Source organism: Lineus longissimus, chromosome 3 (genome assembly GCF_910592395.1).
Source record: "Lineus longissimus chromosome 3, tnLinLong1.2, whole genome shotgun sequence".
Taxonomy (NCBI): Eukaryota; Metazoa; Nemertea; class Pilidiophora; order Heteronemertea; family Lineidae; genus Lineus; species Lineus longissimus.
The window spans coordinates 22,124,220-22,148,719 of NC_088310.1; the positions used below are offsets into that span (position 1 = coordinate 22,124,220).

The 24,500-nt window shown below is 39.4% G+C and overlaps 1 protein-coding gene across 1 annotated transcript in view; it reads left to right on the forward strand.

The window, feature by feature from the left end:
* LOC135484230 (uncharacterized) overlaps window positions 1-24,500 on the forward strand; it is a 49,778-nt gene that overhangs the window by 22,130 nt on the left and 3,148 nt on the right. The window contains exons 32-75 of the mRNA XM_064765508.1: window positions 348-617; window positions 883-1,080; window positions 1,257-1,430; window positions 1,762-1,947; window positions 2,431-2,604; window positions 2,845-2,931; window positions 3,168-3,406; window positions 3,733-3,814; window positions 3,982-4,140; window positions 4,443-4,649; window positions 5,196-5,291; window positions 5,501-5,596; window positions 6,190-6,288; window positions 6,571-6,649; window positions 6,948-7,081; window positions 7,362-7,391; window positions 7,713-7,883; window positions 8,317-8,490; window positions 8,854-9,375; window positions 10,034-10,234; window positions 10,503-10,667; window positions 10,986-11,021; window positions 11,191-11,346; window positions 11,512-11,700; window positions 12,035-12,232; window positions 12,548-12,667; window positions 13,151-13,308; window positions 13,754-13,841; window positions 14,204-14,371; window positions 16,259-16,375; window positions 16,739-16,816; window positions 17,233-17,356; window positions 17,688-17,812; window positions 18,065-18,091; window positions 18,265-18,426; window positions 18,800-18,976; window positions 19,256-19,858; window positions 20,250-20,444; window positions 20,604-20,771; window positions 21,072-21,095; window positions 21,426-21,602; window positions 22,364-22,555; window positions 22,766-22,853; window positions 23,339-23,495. Coding sequence (XP_064621578.1) covers window positions 348-617; window positions 883-1,080; window positions 1,257-1,430; window positions 1,762-1,947; window positions 2,431-2,604; window positions 2,845-2,931; window positions 3,168-3,406; window positions 3,733-3,814; window positions 3,982-4,140; window positions 4,443-4,649; window positions 5,196-5,291; window positions 5,501-5,596; window positions 6,190-6,288; window positions 6,571-6,649; window positions 6,948-7,081; window positions 7,362-7,391; window positions 7,713-7,883; window positions 8,317-8,490; window positions 8,854-9,375; window positions 10,034-10,234; window positions 10,503-10,667; window positions 10,986-11,021; window positions 11,191-11,346; window positions 11,512-11,700; window positions 12,035-12,232; window positions 12,548-12,667; window positions 13,151-13,308; window positions 13,754-13,841; window positions 14,204-14,371; window positions 16,259-16,375; window positions 16,739-16,816; window positions 17,233-17,356; window positions 17,688-17,812; window positions 18,065-18,091; window positions 18,265-18,426; window positions 18,800-18,976; window positions 19,256-19,858; window positions 20,250-20,444; window positions 20,604-20,771; window positions 21,072-21,095; window positions 21,426-21,602; window positions 22,364-22,555; window positions 22,766-22,853; window positions 23,339-23,495 — 7,070 coding nt within the window. The remainder of the gene's footprint in view (window positions 1-347; window positions 618-882; window positions 1,081-1,256; window positions 1,431-1,761; window positions 1,948-2,430; window positions 2,605-2,844; window positions 2,932-3,167; window positions 3,407-3,732; window positions 3,815-3,981; window positions 4,141-4,442; window positions 4,650-5,195; window positions 5,292-5,500; window positions 5,597-6,189; window positions 6,289-6,570; window positions 6,650-6,947; window positions 7,082-7,361; window positions 7,392-7,712; window positions 7,884-8,316; window positions 8,491-8,853; window positions 9,376-10,033; window positions 10,235-10,502; window positions 10,668-10,985; window positions 11,022-11,190; window positions 11,347-11,511; window positions 11,701-12,034; window positions 12,233-12,547; window positions 12,668-13,150; window positions 13,309-13,753; window positions 13,842-14,203; window positions 14,372-16,258; window positions 16,376-16,738; window positions 16,817-17,232; window positions 17,357-17,687; window positions 17,813-18,064; window positions 18,092-18,264; window positions 18,427-18,799; window positions 18,977-19,255; window positions 19,859-20,249; window positions 20,445-20,603; window positions 20,772-21,071; window positions 21,096-21,425; window positions 21,603-22,363; window positions 22,556-22,765; window positions 22,854-23,338; window positions 23,496-24,500) is intronic.

Genomic DNA, 24,500 nt, shown 5'->3' on the forward strand with positions numbered 1-24,500 from the left:
ATTTCATCATGAGGAAAAATGACAATTATGAGATATATAAATATAATTCTCTCCATTCCAAATGTGATCAAAACTAGAGGAATAGATATCTCTCTCTCTGCCTCACTCATCTGGCCACGCCAACTGCTTTAAGATCCAATAACAGTCTGTACATAGGCATCAAGTTTATTTCTTGCCTCCCTGATCTGACTAGATCAAAATCCACCATGATAGAGATCTTGAATAATTTCAAAATTGTGTCCAATGCTAACAACAGCTCCTCTTGTCTTACTATTAAGGACAATACATTCTATTGTTTCATGTCTTCCACATAATTCAAGATATCCGAACTGATATTTGTTCTTCAGATTTCTGCAACATGCCACCCCCGGATCTGAAACAATGCACAAGAGAACAAGCCAGGAATAAGAATAAGACTGTGCCTGAACAAGACTGCAAACCAAAGGACCTAATCACACTTGTGAAGTCTGTATTCCTTGGACAAAATTCATATAAAATGAGGACGAGGTATTATTACAATTCAACGTCAAAGACTTGTAAGAAATACGAGGACACAGGATGTGGGAGAAATGCAACTGATTTCACAACTATGCTTGGGTGTGAGATGATCTGCAAAAGTAAGTCAAGAAGGCTCCTAACTTATTGTTTCTGCAGATAATACTTCAGAACATTCCTTGTGACAACACCAGAAGATGACTTGCTATAACGAAATGATCTTTTCAAAAAATGGACTAAATGAGCACATTTAAATGTGACAAGTCACTGATCAAACCAGTCTGTACATTTACACAGCATTGATATAATATACTATTGAGATTGAAATAGTTTTGACCTTTTTTTATCTGTGTGACACCGAAATGTTTGTTTTGTCTTTGCATTTAGATGCGTCTCTGTTTGAGGGAAAATTTGCCACCAAGTGTAATGGGACTACCGGCGGCTTCATGTCCAGGCAGTGTAAGAATGGCATGTGCTGGTGCCTCAAGGATGGCAAGCCAGTTGACAGTACGCTCAGTTGGGGACCGATTGAATGTGACATGTCTGGAAAGAGGTTGAAGCCACTGAATGACCAAAATCTTATCAGTAAGTTTAGAAGAAATGCATCCAAATAATGGTGTATGCTTTCAGTCATCCAGTTTTCAATAACCTTAGAGAGCAATGGCTTCCTCAGGACTGACGTTAGATATATAGATGTTCAGGCTGATAGTGTCAGGAGTACCAGTTTGGTTTTGACTCATTTTTATATTTTTTTCGTATAGAATGCAGTAGTGGGAACCAACCCGAAGTCGCTAAATGCCTTCCAGCATGTCGGGACAAGCCAATGTGCTGGACTGCTGAAGGAAAAGAAGCTATCTGTGTGGCTAATCCCTGCAATGGCTGTATGGCAACCTTTCAGACGTATGACGGAAAAAGTGCTACTTGTATCGATAAAGGTATCTATTCCATTATAGACCATGCATGGTGTGATTTCTCAGTGATGAAAATGGAAAAAAGCTTTGACTCTTTTACAGCTTTGGAATTGTTTCCTTTTGTCATTGTACATGTAGCCTGTTAAGCCACTGCACAGGGACCAAAGCAGGTTAAACATGTACTCATCAGGGGTACTAAGAATTCGGGGCTAGTGATTGCCCCCAAAATTACAAGAATTATGATGATTGTTATGACTCTTTCAGATAGAATGGCAGCTACTCGATTTTTGGAAATCATTTTTGTCTGTTTTGTGACTGTCGCATATGTGTCATCCGGAATCTCTTCTGCTTTCAGTAGAAATGTGCCAATTCAAAGCAGCAGATTATGCCACTCCAGACTCTAAGGGTTGCTTCAAACTGCAGTGGCGTTATGATGCCACCAGCTCCAAGTGTAAACCATTCACAAATAATCGCTGCGATGCAAAGTATGTCAAGTTCCGAAGTGCTAAGATGTGTCAACACATGTGTATCAACCCTCAGTGTAAGTTGTATTACAATTTCCCTTACTTTTTCATGGAAGCTGATGAATGGTATGAAAATCCTTTAACGTTTTTGAGCAATTTCAGTGTCAGCACATTGAGACAGACATTTCCATTTATCTGGCCTCAAATGTGCATTTCCTAGCTCTTGCATCAGGGTAAAGTTATTAGTATTCGGTCAATTCTGTAATTTCAGTTATTTCTGTGATTCTGTTGCGTAGTTGCTGATTAGAAAAGAAGAAGAAAATTACATATATAAGTTCTCATGTCAAGGATGCAAATAGCCCCCCCCCCCCCACATCCTTTGGGGAAAATATTTGAAATTGACTTTAGAAAGCCCTTTAGCTTAAAGATAATTTGAAAATTAAACAGAAAATCCTTCGTTTTATTGAAAAAGGACCCTCATTTTGAAAATCGCCAACGCCTAAGCTGATGTGATTAGTCTCATACCAATCCTTTGGTTAAAAGAAATTTGTTCTCTCTAGCCTCCCCAATCAAGTGCAAAAGTTCAACAGACCAACCAAAGGTTTGCTATCCAAGCCCATGTCCAAAGAGTTGTCCAAAGGGAGTGAGGTGTATTGTTGACCATTGTACTTGTACCTTCAAGTTATATGACATGAATGGTGGAAAGGAAATACAAAAATGTGAAGATGCTCGAGGTAAGGTTTGAAGTTACTGCCACTTTAAAGTAGATCAGGCTCTCTGTTGGAGGGTACACGGGTTCAGAATAAATTAGCGTACCCTTAAGGAAGTTGAGGGTTAATTTTATGTTCCCAAAACAAAATTTTGTGTTGTTAACTATGCAAGGGAACAGGTATTTTGTCAGATGACGCTTAATCCTAATGCCATAATTCCACCAGTGTTTGGTCCTTTAGCTAAATTTCCTTCTCATTTTGTAGTTGGTAAACTTGGCCCTGATGGGATTGCACAGAATGAACAGTTCATGGCCTTCAACAAGACATGCATGGTCAGCGGAACAGACCATGGTAAGATGATACTTTAGATACCAGAGACGTATAACTCAGGAAAGCAGGCGGGCTACTGCTCCCTGACGTCGGCTTATAACATGTTTTTTTATGCAGATATTGGACAAAAAAGGGGTGCTCTCTCCCCTGATCACCAAAAAGTTAAATACTGCCCTGGATAAGTACCACATTTTGTCAGTGTATCATCTGTTGTTTTTGGAAAGGACAACTAGGCTCTTATGTTTTTCCTTTTCCAGATACATTCAAGAAATGCCTCAGTGACCGATATGTTCTCTTACAAAAGTTGCCAAGCAAAGAGCTCATGATGGCTGCCCATGACACCCTCAAAATTGAGCATCTGTCCTCCCTCACAAAGTGTCAGGCTGTATGTGCTGATTGTGCTAACACAACGTGTCCCTTTGGGTTTGCTTACAAACGAGTGAATGATGTTATGTGCCAGGATGGGTGCACCTGTGTCAAGACTAACCCTTGCCCTGTAAGTACTTTTGTTTGTGACATTCAGTTAAACAGCATTTGTGTCATGGATGTCTTGAAGTAAGGTTTGTGGCATTCAGTTAAACAGCATTTGTGTCATGGATGTCTTGAAGTAAGGTTTATCCTTTGATTCTAATCCTGTGGCTGGGCCCTGAAACCTAAAAATGACTTCTTCCTTACTCAGTGACTTTGAAAGCCAATACAGTATTGTAAATAAGTATTGGTATGAATACTGCTTTTGCAAATATAACTATTAGTTAATGCAGCTAAAACTCCATCTATGTTAACCGTGTTATGAATACATTGCCAAACATCTTTTATTTCCAGGCACTGAACTGCAAGTCTGGTGAAAAATGTGTTATGAGTGGACAAAACATGCCATTTGGTCCAGTTGCTGAGTGTGTGAAAGGTAAGTAGTTCATTAATTTTGTGAGGCGTCGGATGGTCTAGCATTTCTAGATGTCAAGCTCAGTCAAACTCAAATTATATTCCTGGGAGACAGTTTCAGTTGCAATTGTTTATTGTAAATGCTTATAAAAATTATACCATCTACATATCATAATGACCTTTTTTCAGAAAACAAACCCTGGAAATGTCCATGTGTCAGACCTCCATACGCCGGCGTCTCATGTGAGATGAAATGCAAAGACGACGGTGACTGCCCGTCCAAAGACAAATGCTGTAGCACAGCATGTGGAAGAAGCTGCATGAAAACTGAGGAGAGCATTGTTGCTGGTAGGTCCTGGCTGTTCACTCAGAGCTCTTATCCATGTTATACTTGCTAAGGATATCAGCCTCCACAGTTCTTTCTGTTGGGTATGTTTGACAAAAACACTGAGATCTACTATTAATGAGTGTCTGAAGCATGCTAAAAAGTTCATACAGGATAACCGTGGACAAAAATCCGATCCAAATAACATCAGCTGAAGATGGCAGCAGTAAGACTGAATGACCAATTGGCAGAAACCACAGAGAATGAACCCAAAGGAGAACTGTGTTTTGTTTTTTTTGCTGATAACCTTTCCTAACTCTGGCAGGCTACCTGAAATCCACCATCCCAATGATGCGAAGCAATCCATGTGTCAACATGATGAATACGCCAAGTTTTAGGATTCCTAAATTCGACTTCTGCAAGGTGAAAATGTGTTCAACTGAGAAGGACTGCGATGGCAATCACTACTGCCAAGCTCCATTTTCAATGTTACCAACAACAATGCGCATATGCTGTCCGAAACTAAAAACAAGTAAGTCTCAGTTTATCATGTTTTAAAAAGTTTCCTGCCAACAATGCCGGCCTCTCAAAGTCCTCCACGTCACTCAAATGATCACCTGACCAAGACAATATGGTAATAATATGGGCAGCAACATTAGAGGAATGAATCGCATGATATATTTCATGATCTGCAACTAAAAAAAGGCTGGGTTTATATATGATTCACATTAACATGATTCACTTGTCACGAGCCTGTTCGTTGACATAGGCGAAAAAAAATAAACAGATGACATGACAGTGAGAAGTGACATTGTGAATCCTACATGTGTGTACCCACTTTGGAAATAACTTGTTTGTTCTTAAAAGTGGCATCACAAGTGACAGCGTGAACTCTATAAACCCAGCGTAACAGCACAGACAATCTAATGATAACTTAACAATTTCTTCAGTTACAGTATCATTGTTCAATTATGGACCTAAAGCCAGTCAAATTAACGTGTAGACCTCCATGGTCCTGGGTACAACTCCTGCCCAAATACTTCTACGTATTAAACTAATCAATTTTCTTTTCATACAGAGCCTTGTCTATTGAAGTGTCCATCAAATCAAACATGCCAATTTGAAGTTGCTCCATGTCTAGTACCACCCTGCCCAAGATTTCCAAAATGCAAAGGTATGACATGAATGGATATTGGGGACTTGTTGTATCATAATACAGAGGTACTAGTGCATCATTTACGACCCCCACTTCGACTGCAATGTGGTGATGGCCTATTGAGAGAAATAGAAATTCACAAAAAATTATTTACTGATGTTTGGTTACGCTTGGACCCAAAATGTAATTGCAAAAGAAGGTATACAAAAACACTTTTTTCATTCCAGATCCATGTGCTCTCAATTGTAAACCTGGCTTGATGTGCAGATTTGTGCAAGTCCAATGTGTCCGTGCACCCTGTCCACCGCAGCCACAATGCGTGGGTTAGTATACTGAAAACCACAAAGTTTTTGCGCCTCTTAAATTATTGTTCACCCAAAAAAATAGGTTGAAGTTTTTTGCAGATTTCACATCAAGCTACCGGTATTTCTGATAACTGCCAAAATGACTTAACTGAATTTTAACTGAACAGTTCACTTGATCCCGACTTATTCATGTAATAGAAATATCAGCTATAAACTATCATAAGCATAAATGGTAGCCTTCTATTACTCAACAGTCTTGAAAGTCCTTTCAATAAGATTATTTTTTATTCTGCAAACTAGGAAATTTCAGCAAATTGCAAGCTGCGAAGACGTTTTTATCGTTGTTGAATGTCAAGACGAAGGATGAAACAATCTGATGATCAGCCCTTTTGTGTTTTCTTTTTCCAAGGTTTTGAAGATGTTCAATGTGTCCAAAACTTAGGCAGTGAAGAACAAAAGAGTTCATGGAAAGTTCTTGGATCAATCTGGCATTGTCCAATTTTTTGTGTAGAAACTGGATTGTGAATGGGCATCCTAAAGATCATCTAATCAATAACCATAAACGTGCTGACAATGCCCACCATTATATCCCATTTCATACACATTTTCAGCTGGTGTTGCGAAACAGGCTGACAAGGAACCCAAAAAGGAGAAAGAAGATAGGATGAAAAAAACATTGGAAGGAATGGGACTCAAGTGTATCAAAGAACGTGAGTGTGTCCTGATAATTTACTGCACCAAATCCTCACAAATTCTTGTGCAACTGATGATAAGGTTTGAATTTCAGACTGCTGACTGCTCAAAATGTCCTTTTTGTCAAGTGAGTAGTGAATTAGGCGCAGCTTCTATCCCAAAGCATAAATGACCTTATAATGATAGTCTTTGTAAAGCGCTTTATGGCAAACCGAGGTCAGTAAATGTGCTATGGAAAAACCTATTATCATGATTATTAGATTGCTTGTATTCAGATTCGTCATATTTCTGAATTACAGTCCCGAGTTGTCGTAGACAGTTGGCTGAAAAGGTGATGAAGATGAAGAAAATGCACAAACAACCTGACTTCCTACCAAGGTATTAAATGATTCATGGCATGTTATACTCTGTACTTCACCATTACCAGCTTTTTGTGACCCCAGGGGGTTAATAAATGCGGATGATTCTCAACCAAAGCTAACTTGGCCGTAATTTGCTTCGCGTCTTATCGCTCTTTGCTATTTTATACTAAACCTGTACTTTCTGTTTTGTATTGAGCAAATGAAAACCAAGCTCTTGCCATGCAGCCACTTGATGTTGCTGGTCAGATGTCTGTGCTATTCACCTGACAATGTCGCCTACCTACATGTACCCTACTGTTCAATCTCGTTTTCAGATGCACGCAAGAGGGCAATTGGCAAGCAGTGCAGTGCTATGATAACGTTGGTATCTGTTTCTGTGTCAATGACAAGGGTGAACGGCTAAAGGACACTACTGTCCGGGGCATTCCAGATTGCAAGGACATCAAAAGTAAGTGTACCGATAATAGGTCTTCACAGTCAAAGATGCCAGACAATACCTCAAAAATATCGGTGAACTCAATAATTAGTGGAATATTAAGTGAAGCATGAGGTGCATTGTAGGGCCATCACTGCAATAAACTGTTACTGATGTTAGCATATAATTTGCAAAGGAGAGTAAAAGCTTAAGCTTTGAAAATCTTTGCCTAAATGAATTCACATGACATTGCTCAGTTTCAAACATCTCCATTATCATTGTATTTCATTTTGAATTTAATTTACCTTTTCAGCAAAGACAGTTGATACAGAACCCTATGATGGTAAGAAAATTGTACAGATTTTCCTGACATTTTCCAGTTCCTTGAATGAATTACAAAACTTGGTTGTGGTATTGATTTCAAGCTTCAGAATCTCAAGGCAGAGAGTCTCATCCTTTGATTATAAGAATATAACTTGACAATTAGAATATACCAGTATTATTTGACAAAGGAAATCTAATCATATCAATCATTAGATAAACTTTATCAAATTAAACTCAAATAAAATATTATCAAACTTGTTGTTTGACAAATGTCAAAATTCATTTTCAGATGCAAATGTTTGAGATAAATTCTTTCATCTCTTGATGTCTTGATTTGCAGTTTGTCAAGGCCAAGGCACTCCACTAATGTGTAACCCCACGATGTGCATGCAAATGGGAAACGGCTGCCCTAAGCATCCAACCGCTGTGTGCCGTATCAACCCCTGTGGTACCAAGTGTAAAACTGAATACTTCTTGACAGGTTCTACTCAAGTAACTGATTGCTATCCAGGTAGGTGAAGCCATTATTTCTGGTTGTGTTGTACACGTAGACTGGAATTGAAGTCAATCTTTGTTAGGACTTCAGTTTTCTGGCTGTCAATGCAGATGAGATTTGTTCCAATCTTAACAAATTCTGAGTCCTGATTCCTCATATTACAGTAGATTAAACCTCCAGTGGCGGCATGCTTGCTAAGTGCTCCAGCTAATTCGGCCCACTTTGGGTGGACTCCGAAATGTAAGGTGACCCAGCCGCGTCGGCACTGAACAAATTAAGAAAGAACTAAGCTGCTGGAGACAGAAGGGAATGGAGGTTACCTCATTGTTGACATAATAGATCATCGATTAGACATCAGAGGTTAATAAAATGTTTAGTAATTGGCATAAAATTCCTTCCTAATTTAGCTATCGGTATTTTAATGAAAAATTGTTGTTTGCCACGACAGACACAAGTGCCACATCCTGCCAGAGTAGACGTGTGGCAGCGATGCATATTCAACATCTAAACAGTATCATCAACATGAAAGGCACGATGATGAAAGAAATGCTGATGAAGCATATGCCAGACATCATTTTCATGCTCCACTCTGGAATGCTGGGAAATGTGGCTAGAATATTCCGTGAGTTGCCTTTGAATTCTACATGTATGTAAATTGAATTGAGACCTTGGTTCAAGGAACTGTGACTTTACATGAAATTGTTGCAAACTGATCTGAAATTTCTATGACATATTTCGACAGCTTTGATAGTTGAAACCATTTTGAAATATTTTAGTTTTAAAATGCAGAGTTTATCAATGAAACACCTGTGCATGGTCTGCATTGATACATCACATCAATTAGACAGGAAAAGCTTCCCTAGTTTGTTGAGCCAAACTACAGTATATACTGGAAGGAAACAGTTGCAGACTATTATTGAATTCTAAGTGGTCCTTGAATTGCTGGAAAATGATGCAAGCTGATGAATTGATGTTATTTATCTAGGTGACGTGGTACAGAACAACAAAGACATGGAAGGACCATCCATGCCTAGTTTGTTCCGTGATGCTCTAAAACCATGCAAACCACCTGCAATGAAGTGGGAAGAAAAGTTCGAACTTGTTGAAGAAATGCTTGAATGTACCAAAATGGAACCGATGAAGGACCTTATCTTTGGTCTTATTAAAAATGTTGTGGGCGATGACAAAAAAGACCCAGAAGACAAGATGGAGAATTTTGCTGGTCTTGATATGATGTTTAGTGGTATGATGGCAATGGAAAAAGGAAAGGGTGTTGAAATGAGTGAAGGACAAGATAAAGGTGAATACAAGGAGATGGGCGGCCGGGAGGAAATGGGCAGTAGTGATCGTATGATGGATATGTTTGGTGAGGATCTTTTCGCCATTGATGCAAAGAAGTACAGCTTCATCGGCAAAATGGGTGTTGGTCAAGATTGTCCTAAAATGGCAGACAAAGACAAGGAAGGAGAGATGGATGAGAAAAAGAAGAAAATGGAATCGATGACTAGTAAGCTATTTTCCCATAGCGAGGGTTTATGTATTCTTCTACAGTGCCAAGAAGGGTTATTGGCCAAGTAATGGTATCTCAAGAAGAGAGAATGTTTAATCACAAGGCATTGTTTTTTCACACTGGAAGGGGTCTTTTGGCATAGCCGGGCCTCCGCACCAGATAGGTGTCCGAGTTGATTAAATGGTTAGGACAGTGGAAGAGTACAGTTACTATTGCCAAAGATCACAATTAATAAAACTTGCAGTCCATGTGCAGTTATCAAATCACCTATCCCTTTAGGTTTTTAACTTCTCATCATTTCAACTTATAATTGTTGGGCCCAGCCGAAATTTTTGTCTACCTTTCATTATAGTCGAGACTTGAAAATGTGATCTGGCTTTGGCTTGCAAACTCCATATTTGTAAAATGTAGTGTGTTGTCCTGGTCTCCTGAGTTGCTTTTGGAGTGTCCTATATGGAGTGATGCTGTGCCAAAGTGTTTAAGCAGGTGGAGGGTCACCTGTAAAATAGGCCTGTTTTGTCTGTAAAAGGCGTTTGTGAATAAGATCTGCCAGTCCCAGCTTAAACATGACAACACAGTGTATTTAAACTTGGTACTGGTGGCATAGCTTATACTTGGTCCTCCCTCTGATGTAAAGCATTCATAATCTCTCCAGTCGAGATGATGTGCAATCGTCGTCCCCTTTTGGAAAGATGTGACAAGCCAGGATCATCCAACTCCTCTGAGAAGATGAAGCCGTACCCTATGTATTACTATGATGGCGTCTCAAAGATATGTAAACAATATTTGGAATACGGATGTCTGAAGAGTGCTACCACATTCAAAACTAAGAGCGGATGCACGCTGTTCTGTCAAGGTTAGAAGATATTGTTTGCACAAAAATTAAGCTATAGGAATTATATATCCAACATATAATGGATGTCAAATCTCTGTTGGCTCTAATAATGGTGTTGCACTGCGTTAATATCTACAACAAGAAAGTTAAAGTTGGGAGAACATATGCATGGTAGTTTCATAAATCAATCCACCTATTCGAATATTTTAAGTTTTGCACACATGTTGTTTTAGCAATTTTAGGAGAGTCAGCTATATACATCACCATATTTTTGTTTTCTTCCTTTCAGTGGAAGCATCATTTGTTGGTGTTTATGTCCCACAGTGTAACATGACAACATTCAAATTGAATTCAAAGCAGACGCTCAATGGTGTCTCTTGGTGTGTGAATGAGAACGGTGTTGCAATGCCAGACTCCCTCCACCTTGGCTGGGACTTGCAGTGTGACAGTAATGGTAAGGCTGCATTCTTTATCACTTGACTTGATAAAGATACGTTATTGATAATGCTTGTTAAGACCAAAACTTTTACAGTGAATATAAAGTAAACTCTCACGTTGAGTATGGTCGCTTAAGTATTAAGTGTATACACGTATAGGAAAAAATTTCATCTTCAGTATAAGGTATTACAGTCACCTGAATCGGTTCAGGATATTATAATTGAGAGAATGAATTCCATTTTTCTATTTGAAAGATCCATGTAGTTTCTCAAGCTGTTAGATAATTTCATATTGATTCATGTTAATTTTCTTGTTCACATTCCTGTATTTTCAGGTCAAGCTTCAACAGGACCAAGGTCTAAGAAAGTCAGTAAGTGTGCAATAATTACTAATGTTGTATATTGTCCTCGGTCATTGTAATGCTGGACAGTTGAAGAGGCACTGTAGTCAGCCTGACCATAAGTACATGTACATGTATTGTTAAAAATTACAGTATCATCATGCTATCTGATTTATTTTGAACCTGCGTCATATTTCAGCCTGCCCCGGTGGCAAACCACCAAAGATCTGTGACAAGTCATGTGTCAAAGTTGTTGACCACAACGAGAAGGGAATTGTGACCTGTCAGGCGGACCCCTGTGATGACTGTAAGGAGACATTCGTAAATGCATCTGGAGCACCTGTCGCTACCACAAGTGAGTTTATTTGATAGATTTCTTAATTTGGAAAACATCATACCTTCGAAGTCTTACATTAAAATCTCAATTCTGTAGGCTGAATTAAGTTAAGATGCAATCATCACCTTTTTTGTAGAAGAAAGATGGAGGGACTCATATGTTAAGTACAAATTTGATTTTCAGCCAATCGATGTGATCGCCCCGCGACAGTAGCAAGTAACACCACTGACCCGAAATGTATGAAGAAGCAGTATTACTATGATGACAGTAACACAAAAATGTGCACGATGTACATAGTGGATGGATGCATGAAAACAGATGACAAAGAAAAGAAGTTCGACTCGCTTCAGGATTGCATGATGATTTGTGGTCGTGAGTGTCATCCCTGTACAAAGGCAATATGAGAGTCTGGTAGCAAGGGCTGTTTAAGTTGCTACAATGAATAATCATGATTATCTATACGCAAAAGTATTAGGGCTAGATGATATCTGAACATGCCCCAAAAGATTTAATCCTTTTATGGGTCTGGATTTATTAACAAAAACAGCGGCTTCAGGATTTAAACTACATATACTTAAGTACCGGAAATAAAGTTTATGATTGAACTAAAATGTCTAAATGGCATCCCAAACTTTGGCAGCTAACACTGTAAACTGAGAGTGAACCTTGCTGAAAAGGTTCTCCAGCCCCTGTTTCCTACTTTCAGTCATCAAGGAGGTCAAGGAATGCGCCCAAGGTACGAAACGGCTGATCTGTGGAAAGGACAATTGTAATACAAGATGTAACCCAAATACTGACCCTTTGAGGAATGCCGTCTGCATGATGGACCAGTGTGATGACTGTAAGCCGAAGCTGTATCACAATGAGACTTGGAAAGAGGTCTCAACCTGTTCTCAAGAACCAGGTTCGTTAATAAATTATACAGGGTGTCACGAAAAGGCTCTATTATGTAGTGTTAGCAAAAAATTATATACTTGTATTCAGTTTTTTGCTAGGGTGAGAATTTACAGTACCTTTCACACTTACCCACTCTCTTGCTCTCTTTAGCATAGGAGTGTTTAAAATGTTATTCAAAGAACTGTGCGAGAATGAGCCGGGTGCCAGAACCAGAACCAGGTGTATGGTGAGCTGTGCAATTTTGTTTGGAGTAATCCAATGTTTCAATGGTAGTTCTCAGCCTTACATGATATGATATTTAAGGCTATTTATTTCAATTCAGTTACAAAACCACCCTGCAAGCCAGAAATTCCTCTCGATGCTGTTCTAGACAGGCTGAAGGGACACAAAGACTTTGCTGCACTTGTTAACATCATCCAACCATTCAAGGGAGCTTATCCAGGTATATTATGAGGCAGCGTTTCAGTTTCGATATCCCATAAAATTCTATTTCATTCCAGTGGTTAGTGGATATACATTTCTTTATGATAAGTGCTTGGTGTCTATCCGCTCCTTCTATCGATCTTCATGTACACGTTTTTTTATATACAATGCCAACCCTTAAAGGAAGATTGTCGAAAGGAGCCAGGTGCACAAGGTTAAGTTTGACATATAAGTTCCCTAAATGTGCAAGTCACCTTTGGACCACCGAGTCGATCCTTTATTCGTGCCAACAGGCCCCTTCAATTCCTAGGTATGGCCGTTTTTCAGATTTTAGTGTTTCGATTGGCAGATATATCCTCAGGCTTTGAGTTCATATGCCCATTCAGAGATAATCCACTGTCTGGCTAAACAGGATGATATTGATAGACAAAGCATTTCATTTTTTAATAACGGCTTGTAAAACACGCTTCCATGAAAACTAAAATACTTCAATCTTTTGCAGAGGACATAAATATCATCCAAAAAGTTCATGATTTCCTTGGGAAGTCCAGTTTCTCTGATTCGGACAAGAAGCTGTTGCGCATGGCATTAGGAATCTGGCTGACTTATCACAGCAAGTGCCCAACCGGTTCAGACTGCAAATACAATGCTTGTATTAAGGCGAGTTGGCTAATCTTTGATTAGTTGTTTCTGCCGTATTAGTTGTGTCAATCACTGCTTGATGACCCCTGGACTGATCCTTGTGACCTTTGACCATCTTGTTTGGACGTGCTCTAAAAGCATTGTTCTTATGATTTCTCTTCCAATTTGGTATTTTACACATTTGTAGAGAATACACGACGCATAAACTTCATGATGCTTTCTTCATCTTCTTATGCATTTACTCTTGCCTGGAGGAATAATTCTCGAAGGAGGAGTATATACGCTATCAGGACTTCTTGCAATGCTTGATCCAGGAATACGAGAGAATGCAGCCTTTATACCCATCAGAGACAACCGAATGTGTGATCTTCGAAACAATGGGATCTGGCCCCTTCTTCAGAAAAACGTGGCTGATAATATGATGGACCTATTTCTCTTATTCAATTACTTTCTTATGTTTTAGATTAAGTGTCAATCGGGGCAGGCATGTGCAGACTTTAAATTCCCACCAATTGGAATCCATACGTGGAGAGCCAGAGAATGTCGCAACGGTGAGTAAGCTGAATGTTTTGAATGGGGATTTGCCCGATGTATGGTGGCAACTCGGTTATCAGGAGATATGAGGTTTAGATATATATCTGCAGAGGGTCGTCTTCTGCATTCTTCTGCATTCAGCAAGTCTGGTGCAACTACTTTAATGCCAACATGTCAGTTATTTGTAGAGCATATCCAATAGTGGTCATTTGAAAACAGGGGCAAACAACCGAAATTAGGTTTTTATTGCGTTCATCACGGATGCTGTCTGCTTCAAATAAATATGATAGATGGCTCCCGATTGGTTAATACTGTCTGGAACACCTCACTTGCTGCTTGAGGAAAGTGGTAATCTTCTTTTCCTGGGCTATGATTTCAGTGACCAAGATTGGCATGTGCCCATGTCCAGCTCATATGCTCTTCAAAGCATTCCCCACTGAAAGGAAGTGTGACAATGATGGACATTGCCCGTTCAAGAGGAAGTGCTGCAGGGGTGGATATAGCAGTATGTGTATGGAACCACTGGACCCTAGGCAAATGGAGAAAGGTATGAGAACATCAGTTTCTTCACTTAACGTGAAATAAGTACAGAATGTTGCCTGTCTTATTAAAACTTGGATTCGAACAACAAATCTTTGGATGACTTATCCAAATATCTGTGTATCGAAGCCCAGTGAGGAAAACATGATTTTTCGGTACTTATTTCATTCAAAGGCAGAGTGAACTGATGTTTATTTCACATTTGTTTCTGTAATTGTCTCGTATCTTGAGATCAAATATGAACAAATGTGAAATATGTTTATTACGACAGCCTCGTGCTACAGTGCGCGATCTACACAGGTGGCGCCTCTACCGTTACAGGGTAGCACTAATTGTCTTATGGTTGTGACGGTTCAGAACCGACTTTACATACTATTACATCTTTCCCTTTTTAAGACAACGCATTTTCAATAATTTCATGATATTGCACTTGGCCCCAGTGTCCACTTTCATCGTTGTCTTGACATTGTTCACATCTAGCACAACATGAAGGTCCTCTTCTGATCCTCCTTGTTTTTTTCAATTTCAATGTAGAGCATATCAGAAAACTCAATGTACATTTCGAGCTCACCGACAGTTTTGCCAGGATTCCCAGGCGGGTTGTGGTTATTATGCAGCATAGCTCGGCATACGGACACGAAATGATTCCACTTAGTGCATTTGGTGCACTGTTTACCATAGGCTGGGCACAAAGATCTAGACTTGTCAGCATGTTTTTGGTACCCGCAATAATCAAATTTGCTTCCAGATTTAGGCATTTCTGGCTGTTTCCCTTGCATGGGCTTGAATTTACGATTGAATTGGGGTTTGGAAGTCATAGTGTCAGGTTTAGGAAACTGTTTTTTTCTAACGTAGGCCTAAGGCACATCCCTTTCAGGGTTTATTTCCTTCGCATCCTTTTCGGAGATTTCATGCACTTGGCAGACTCCAATTGCTTTTTCAAGTGTAAGATAGTTTTCGTGCAGCAAGATCTTCCTGACGTTTTCTTTCATTATACCGATGACGACAATCGGATCACGGATCATGTCGTCCTTTAGTTCCCCATTGTTAGCTCTGGTTTTCAAATCAGACAGGAACGTAGTAAACAACTCCCTGGATTGCTGTGCACAAGAATTGAACTTGAACTGCTCCATGATCGAATTTGTTCTGGGGTTACAAAGTTCTTTGAATATCTGTTTGAGGACAACTGGATTGTCCCTACTTTCAGCGGCGACTGCTGCAAGACGTGGACCCCCTGCTGGGTTGTCGCGAGCGTTCTCCATCGATGGCTTCACTGCCAGCTAGGTTGAGCAATATGGCAGCTTTGACTGCATTCCCTTTGTCACTGTAGCCAGCATTATGTATATGTCGTACTCTCTTTCAAACATACGCCAGTTTTCTGCGACGTTGCCCTCAAAGCTGAGAGCGGTTGGCTTCCGAAGCACGACGCCGCCATGTTGTTTTTTGTTTACGAATAGGTGGAGTAAGTGCGAGAAAACTGTCCTTTTCAGGCCTTTCAAAAGTTCATTTTGAGTTGATGAGAGGTTGATAACCTGCTTGGGTTCTTCATCGTTCCATATTACTAGAACTGTCACTTTGACACCATGTAAATGACTCGTATCTTGAGATCAAATATGAACAAATATGAAATGTGTTTATTACGACAGCCTCGTGCTACATGTGCTACAGTGCACGATCCACACAGGTGGCGCCTCTATCGTTACAGAGTAAAACTAATTGTCTTATGGTTGTGACGGTTCATGACCGACCTTACCTTACATACTATTACAGTTTCAGCGATTCTCAATTACATGTTAATTTTGTTTCAGTACAAACATATCATTTGAAGATCAAAACCATATGAAATATTTCGAATAAAGTGCCCGATCTTTTATGTTCACGATTTTCCTTGTAGAAAGAGGAGGAAAAGAACAATGTGAGAAAGAGGAAAAGAACAATGGCAGGAAAGATGACAAGAAAGATGACAAGTCCTGCATACCTGTCCCTGTACCAACACCACCATCAAAACCAGGTAAGCGGAAATATTTGTTTTCATCTAGAGCAATTGCTCATTTCACTGTCTTGTGATGCAACTGGTGTGACATGTGTGACTTACATTGAAGGTGTTGATAAGGAAGCTTTTAAGTATGCCGCAATGGAATTTGGGAGCCATGGCAGTTGGTTATGCATGAGGTTAAGTATTGTCAACTGTTTCTAATTCCATTGTATGTATCCTATTAAATGTAAACTGGTTATTGATATCTATGCCCAATTCCTGAGCCCACAAAATGTGCCATTTTCTTTACATGATTCTGCACAGTAACAACCGGCCTTCTGACTAATTGTGACTTGCATCTCGACTTGCGTTGATATAAGAATACATTGCTTATTTCAGCTAAACTTCCTGGTGTGTGCCAGACAGAATCTGATTGTGGCACTGGATTTAAATGTACAAATAACTTTTGCACTTGTGGTAAGTTAATGGTTTGGAATATTTTTTTAGATTTAATTCAACTTATTTTTCATTATGATAATGCCAATTTTGTGGTTCTTTCTATAAAAATGATATACATGTACGCCACTGCCTTATCCATTTTAACAGCGCCAGAGAACACTGGAGGTAAATGATATGATAACCAGCAGACAGTTATCCATGACAGCTCAAGTGCATAATGCCCTAGATTAACAAGCAACAGTCAAAGAATTATTATACCAACTATATACAACATGCATTATCAGTATCACACCTGGTGTGAGAGTGGTGCACTAGATATAATTGTGGTTGGACAATATACAATGAAGAGAAATGTCATAGGCCCTCCTTCATTGCAAAACACCATCATAGTACTTTGGCAATTAATGGTTATATCGTAATTTTTTACTCTGCAGACGAAGACGTCCAACTGGTTGATCCCGAAACCTGTCTTGGCAAGCTTTACAAGGTGCAGCGTATGTTGAAACAGCTGGGTAGTAAGCTCCCTCCAACTAGAATGGTTGGGATCTTTATTCCCAGGTATGTACCGTGTGTGTATTGCCAAGGGTTTTGATGCATTAAGAAGTATGGTAGTCAAAAATAGAGAGTCACTTTATAGAGGAGGGGCGTTAAGTACATTGCTTGATGAATTAGCATGACATCATTGAACCCAATTGGATGGCTTGATGTAGCACAGTGCGACCATGCACGTAAGTGAAAACAAGAGTCGTTTTTTTCAAAATGACTAGAATGTGGATTACCATGCTCTTGCAGGCACCCCTTGTTTGAAAAATTGGAAGCTGCCGCAGAGACGAAGTCACCAACTAAAAACATGAAAATGTATAATTAGAATGTTCTTAAATCATTTAAGGTGCCACGAAAACAACACCTATCACACAGTACAGGTCTATGATCATCTCGGCCTTATGTTCTGCGTTGATCCAACGACTGGCCAGCCAACTTCAGACAGAATTCGTGGAGTTCCTGACTGTACAAGTAAGCGATGTTCATCAAAATCAAATATCCTGTTGTCTTTATTGACTATCGTCTGATAGATAAGAAATTGGCATATAACAAAATCAGATGATGAAAACCTCAAAGATGACAGGACACGTCATTTTGTTGGGTATTTCTGTTCAGTATATTTTGAAGTCGCCTTAGAACCACTAAAAACTATCAACATCGAAACTCTATTTTGTCTTAGGTTGACATTATATAATTGATGACTATGCACTTTTTTATTTGTAGAGCCGGAGAAGACAGGCACAGAGGCAGGTGAGTCTACACTTCAAACCTAAGGACAAAGTTTTGCAACCAAATTTTATTGAGCAGATAAAAAACAACAAGTTTATTGGGGAATGTGTTGCCTTTGTGTTTATAAAATGCTAAAGTCATTGGACATGATGATATATTATCTTCTCGACTAACTTTATTATATTATTCTTCAGTGTGCCAAACTGGTAAGACCACTTTCTGCCCAACGTCGATATGTGAGCATGCAAAGTGTCCTGACCACCCAGATGCCACTTGCCTCATCAACCCATGCAGTGGTTGCAAGCCGGAATTCTACAGGAACATCAGCCAGCCCCTTGAATGTTTCAAGAAGCGAGGTAATTTTTTTACTAAATTTTCCTTGCAATGAAGCTGTTTCTTTTTCAAATGCGATACTAGTAGATTTTGGTTAACTTTTATCTAAGGGCATTTTATGGTATCCAAAAAAAACTATTCCAACAGTTACAGGGCATATGAAGGGGTCTAAACCAAACTTAATCTTATTCTATTGTGTTCGTTGAAATTCTTTACCAGCAGGCCAAACCAATCTAACATATGTTGTAAACCACCAAATTTTCCCCGGCTATTTTTCACGAATCTTTTCATGCATTTTCATGAATTGCCAAAATAAAGTGGTGGGAAAAATTTGTTGTTGATAGTCAATAACTTTGCAACCCTTGATATTTGTTTCGTACACCACATTATTTTCAGATGCCAGTGCAGACTCATGTCAGAAGAAACTGTATCGAAACATCAAAGCTCAAGTTGACCAGAAGACCAAGATTATGGATCCTGCCATGACACCAAGCGCAGCGATGATGGAAAACATGATTGATCATCTTATCATAGCTAGGTCGGGGATGATGCCAAGCCTAGCGAGGGAACATGGTAAGCGAATAAGGCCTAAAATGGGGGGGGGGGGGCTTTTATCAGGAGAATATAGGCAAGTGTTTTGGATACTAAAAACATGCAGTGGGTCCCTAGGTAGGAATCTGTTTTTGTCTGCTTATATACTGTCATGGAATGATGTTTTCCTGACAGATTTGGTATTTGAAAGTGACTAAGACCCTCACTATATCTCATATCTCAGAATCCTACATCACCCCCTGTTGAGGCCGATGATTTGTCAATACCCTCAATTAACAGAATGTGGTCAATATCTTTCAGCGAAAACTAAGGGGACAAAATTCCTGCTTTACCTCAAGTATAAAGATTTTGACATGGACAGTGGCAGCAATGATGGCAAGGGCAATGCTGCTGGAGGAAAGGGCAATGATGCACCTGACCACAACGTTAAGTTGAAATCTGAAGATTATGTTGCAAATAAGGCCTTCCGATGTGCCAACGTTGGCAACAATATTAAAAGAATGTATCTGTCTATGATGAGCAAAGTAAAAGGTGACATTGAGATGGCTATGGAAGAAGCTGATGCGAACCAACTAATCACTGCCACCTTCAAGAAACTTGATACCTTCCTGTTCAACTTGGGTTTGACGCCAAGGGCAAACCTTTCTGATGCTGTGGTAAGGACACTGACTGCGCATTTTAAGAACATGATACGAGTAGACATGCATGGGAAGAAGCCTCTTGAAACGGATCTAGAGAAGTGTAAAAACAAGACTGATGAGAAAAATTCAGGCATGACATTGGCTCCTGATGATGAGATAATGAAGCTTTTAAAAGCACGTGGGGATATGGTATGCAATATGATGAGGCATTCGGGTGACTTTGTCAAGGAGTGGAAGAGCAAGCAGCACCCAGGTGATGGTGGTAAGTAAATCATTCTAAGACTGTCCATGCATCTTTCAGAATTTAGTATCATTTCAAAGGAAAAAAGCCATTCTGAAAATAATTGTATAGCTTACCGCAATGATTGAAGAAAGGAGAAAAAGAAGATCAGTGCAATTGAATGTTTCCCATATCTTTTTTTAAATGTTTTCGAAGCGTCGTTGTCATGTAGTCTTGTGGTTATTTTGGGCTGATGTCATTGTGTGATTTTTAAAATTAACTTAAACTGTGACCAGCCCATGCCAGTTTAAGATTTTAGAAAGATAAGGGGCCCAGTAAGATTCATCAATTTGTGGTCCAATAAGAAACAACTTTTTCATCTTAAAGTGTTTTTTCACTGCTCGCTTTAAACTAATCACACTCTTACTTTCAGCTACATTTCCAAAAGCCCAATGTGTGATGAATCATGTGAATAATTCCCTTTGCAATGGAAAGAATACTGATGAGATGACCACTTTCTACTACCATAAGGAAGGGAACTGCGTCAGTGGAACGGCCCAGAAGTGTGCCATGACTGCCAACACATTCACATCTAAGCTGTCGTGCATGGCTAGATGCATGGCTAAAGGTAATTTTTCAAAACAATTACTTGGTTGACCTCTAAGACAAGGCCTTGAACCATTCATCAGAGATCAGTACAAGGTCCACGCCTAAAAAAACTTCAAGCTTCCCCTCAACTGTTTTACTGACTACATGTAATATATTCCTTTTATTTATTTATTTTTAGTGCAACCTATGTTTTATGGTGTATTCATTCCCAAATGTAATGCCACCCTGAAAGGCTTTAGTGCCAAGCAGAGTCACAGTGGGTTCAGCTGGTGTGTCGATGTAAAGGGCGTAGTCCAGAAAGGACCTGTCGTGGGAGAGAATCTCAACTGTACTGCAAACACTCACAGTAAGAAGCCAAATATTCCATTGTACCATTCCTCACTGGGGAAAAAAAATGTTAAAAACCAATTAGCCTTGAGTAGCCTAATAACATGCTCAGCCTGTTGGTTCACCTTAAACATCAAATGTGGACTGCATTTAATTTCAAGTCAGAAGCAAAGTCAGCCATCTTGGGTATTCTGAAGTCTTGTAAATATCTTGTCTAGTATCATGTACATAGCTGTGAAATCATCTAAAGTATTGCATGAAAAAATGAGGTATATGACATTCACTTACAGGCTGAACAAGTCATTTTCTTATATTTCAGAAACGATTCCATCTCTGCTTGAAAGTAAGTTTTGTCAAATCCCATGTCAGGGCTTCATTGATTGCAGGCTGTTCTTGACTGCTGAGGCCGTCCTTGGTACCTCAGTCCTGCATATACATTATGTTCAGTTTTCTATGTCTTACCAATGAATGTACTCGTAGTTTTCACCAGAATCTGTCATGTTCGCACAAGGTTTTTTGCCAATCCAGCCTGTGGTCATACTTAAGTTCTTAGATTATTGCTTCATGTTTATAGTTTCAATACAAAACTACTTTATTAGATTTTACTGAAAGTCACACAGTAAAATGATATTTTCGAAAAAAATATTGAAATTTGTTCAAACCCTCATTTCAGCCTGCAGTAATGGTAAACCATTCAAGACCTGTGAAGACGCATGTGCAAATACCATTGCATGCATATACAACAAAGGTAATGTTCATTGCACTGCCGATCCATGTAATGACTGCAAAGTGACCTGGAGAACAGATGCCAATGAAGATGTCACAGCAAAATGTAAAACATGGAAGCCCGGTGAGTGTTGATAAAAACAGGTTTTCTACATTCTAATATCTCTTGCGCCTGTTTGTGCAGCTGCATCATGTCTTTCACTTAAACAATGAAAATTACTACTAGGAAATGACATGACTTGATTGAGGTTGTCAGAACGAATGTAGGTAAAAATCCCCCCCCCGGCAAAAATCCCCCAGGTAATAATCCCCCCCCCCGGTAAAAATCCCCCAAGGTAAAAACCCCCCCCCCCCCCCAGTAAAAATCCCCCTACAGATAAAAAATGTGTTGTGTATTGTGCATTAGGCCTATAGCTTAGACTCGGGCTTGTTTTCCACCCGATTCTAATGTTGGGCGAACCTTTTCTTTGCCCCGCCCAAGTAAAAGAAGTGAACAAGAAAATTTGTATAAAAACAATGGTGTAATTCATTTTATAATGATTCTGCTTTTGCCTACAACAGGCCTACTGTAGGGGATATTTACCAAGGAGATTTTTACCTTGGGGATTTTTACGGGGGGGGGATTTTTACGGGGGGGGATTTTTACCTTGGGGGGATATTTACTAGGGGGATATTTACCGGGGGATTTTTACCTGGTACCGTCCGAACAAACAGTTAGACAAACATATGCAGATTGGCCTATGGATTGTTCCGAGAGTAGCAAGACAATGCTACTTTATGCTACTTCTGGGGTTTTTTTGCTCCCACCACATCTCATGCATCTTTTGGTGAGAGATGCATGGAGCTCACTGTGTTCTTGACCTATTTGAACTTTGTACTTTCCAGCTGAGGTTTGTCCTGGTGGCACTTTCAATATTTGCCCAGATAGCGTGTGTGAGTCTGATGAAGGAAAATGTAAGAATGATAATCTGGAGACAGTGCACTGCATCCCTGACTGCTCTTGCAAGCCCAAGCTGCATCGTTACGATTCCACCAAAGACCGATTAGAAGAACTGACCTCTGATGACAAGTTTTGTAGTAAGTGACACATGCCATCCACTGGCCTTTTACCTTGGCTCTCTCTTTGGAATCAACACCTGGTGATAAATGCAGCAGAACCTCTCTTTGAAATTATATTATAAACCCATTATGTACATGTACGTGGTTTCAAACATCCAGATACCTCTCTGTTATCATTTGATGCTGGATATGTCTTCGTGGTAATAATTGGTCTGATTTTCTTTACAGCGAACAACCCAAAGTCTAAAAGAGTGACCATTAAAGTTGATGCACCATCAGAACTTGCTGATTTATTCCAGGTTGTGGATGGGTTTGTGTAAGTTTGCTACTGGAGCTAGTGAAATAAGTTATGACTTGTGTCTGTGTGTCACTAGAACAATATATGGTGCATAAGGTTTCTGAGCGCATTGTACTTGGGCAGGTCTTTAAACTAGATAAAGAAGGGAGAGAATTTCATAACAAGAAGAAAATCAAAGTGCTGTAATTGGCCACCAAAGGCAGATGAATGAAAATAAATTCCTGCTACACTCTTGAAAGAAGTCCAATGCAATACATTTTGATTCTATGAACAACTGAGTAAAGAGAGAATTACTTTTCATTGCCAGCTATTTAAAAATGCGTTGCTCTTTTGTTCGGAAGCAATATGTGCCGTTTCACTTGCACCATTGGTGGCTTATATATGAAATAACACTGTTTAATTAATTGGCAATCAATTTTAAATGGTAAGAAAGTTGTTTAGTCGTTTATCAAAGGAATTGCTTTGGATTTTGCACAAGGCTAATACATTTTGATATTTTTCAGGGCCAGGGTCAGGGCCATTATTGAACAGCTTATGCGTGTCTTTAATCTCCTACGGGAATATATAAACAACCTCTCAGTCAAGAAAGGAAGTATCAACATTTCCTTTACAGTAACTGCACCAAATGCTGATGACATTGCTAGGCATATCAGTGATACGGTGAGTTTTTCTGTAATAAAAGAGTCAGTAGATTGCATTTAGAATGCTTCGAAATACTGCTCATAAGACTTTATCAGGATAAATCACAAGTGACCGAATATAGGTAATAAAGGCACTGGAAAAAAGGCACTAGGTAAAAAAGGCACTGGAAAAAAGGCACCAGGAAAAAAGGCACTGAGTAAAAAAGGCACTGGAAAAAAAGGCAATGGAAAAATGGCTCCAGGAAAAATGTATGGGAAATCTCTACTACATAAAAAATAAAAATAAAAATTTCTATGTGCATTTCTATGTGTAGTTTTTTTCTACATCAACAGAATACTGGGTGGTCCAAAAAAACGGAACAGCCTATTTTCAGTACCCTCCGACCAGAAAAACTAGCTTGGATAGGCAGGGAATCCTTATAAAAAATGATACAAAGATCATCCGATTTGGTCCAGCAGTTTAATCAAATTAGATTCAGGGTTCCCTCACCAATAACCTATTTCTACAATATACAATAGTTTATCACAAGAGTGGCTATTGACATCTAGCAAAACATTCTTGATGAGTCTCATTGCAGTTTTATTGGTGAGAAAGACAGACTTGGAAGCACATTACACACAGCACATTACACATATAGAAATGCACGGGGGGGGGATTTCCTAGAGATTTCCTGGTGCCTTTTTTTCCAGTGCCTTTTTTACCTAGTATAGTGATTTCCTGGTGCCTTTTTTCCAGTGCCTTTTTTACCTACCCAGTGCCTTTTTTCCTAGTGCCTTTTTTACCTTGTGCCTTTTTTTTCCAGTGCCTTTTTTCCGTAACTTTTTTTCCAGTGCCTTTTTTTCCATTGCCTTTATTACCGTCTACCCAAGTGACCATGCAAGATTCTGTTCTAAATGTTGCCATGTGAAATACATTGGTCGGTAATTCAAGGGGCAAAACACCAAAAAGACACCACTATTTAAGAAAAAATCCACTGAAATCCACTTCGAATTTTCTGGATCTTTTTAACGCTCACTATATGAC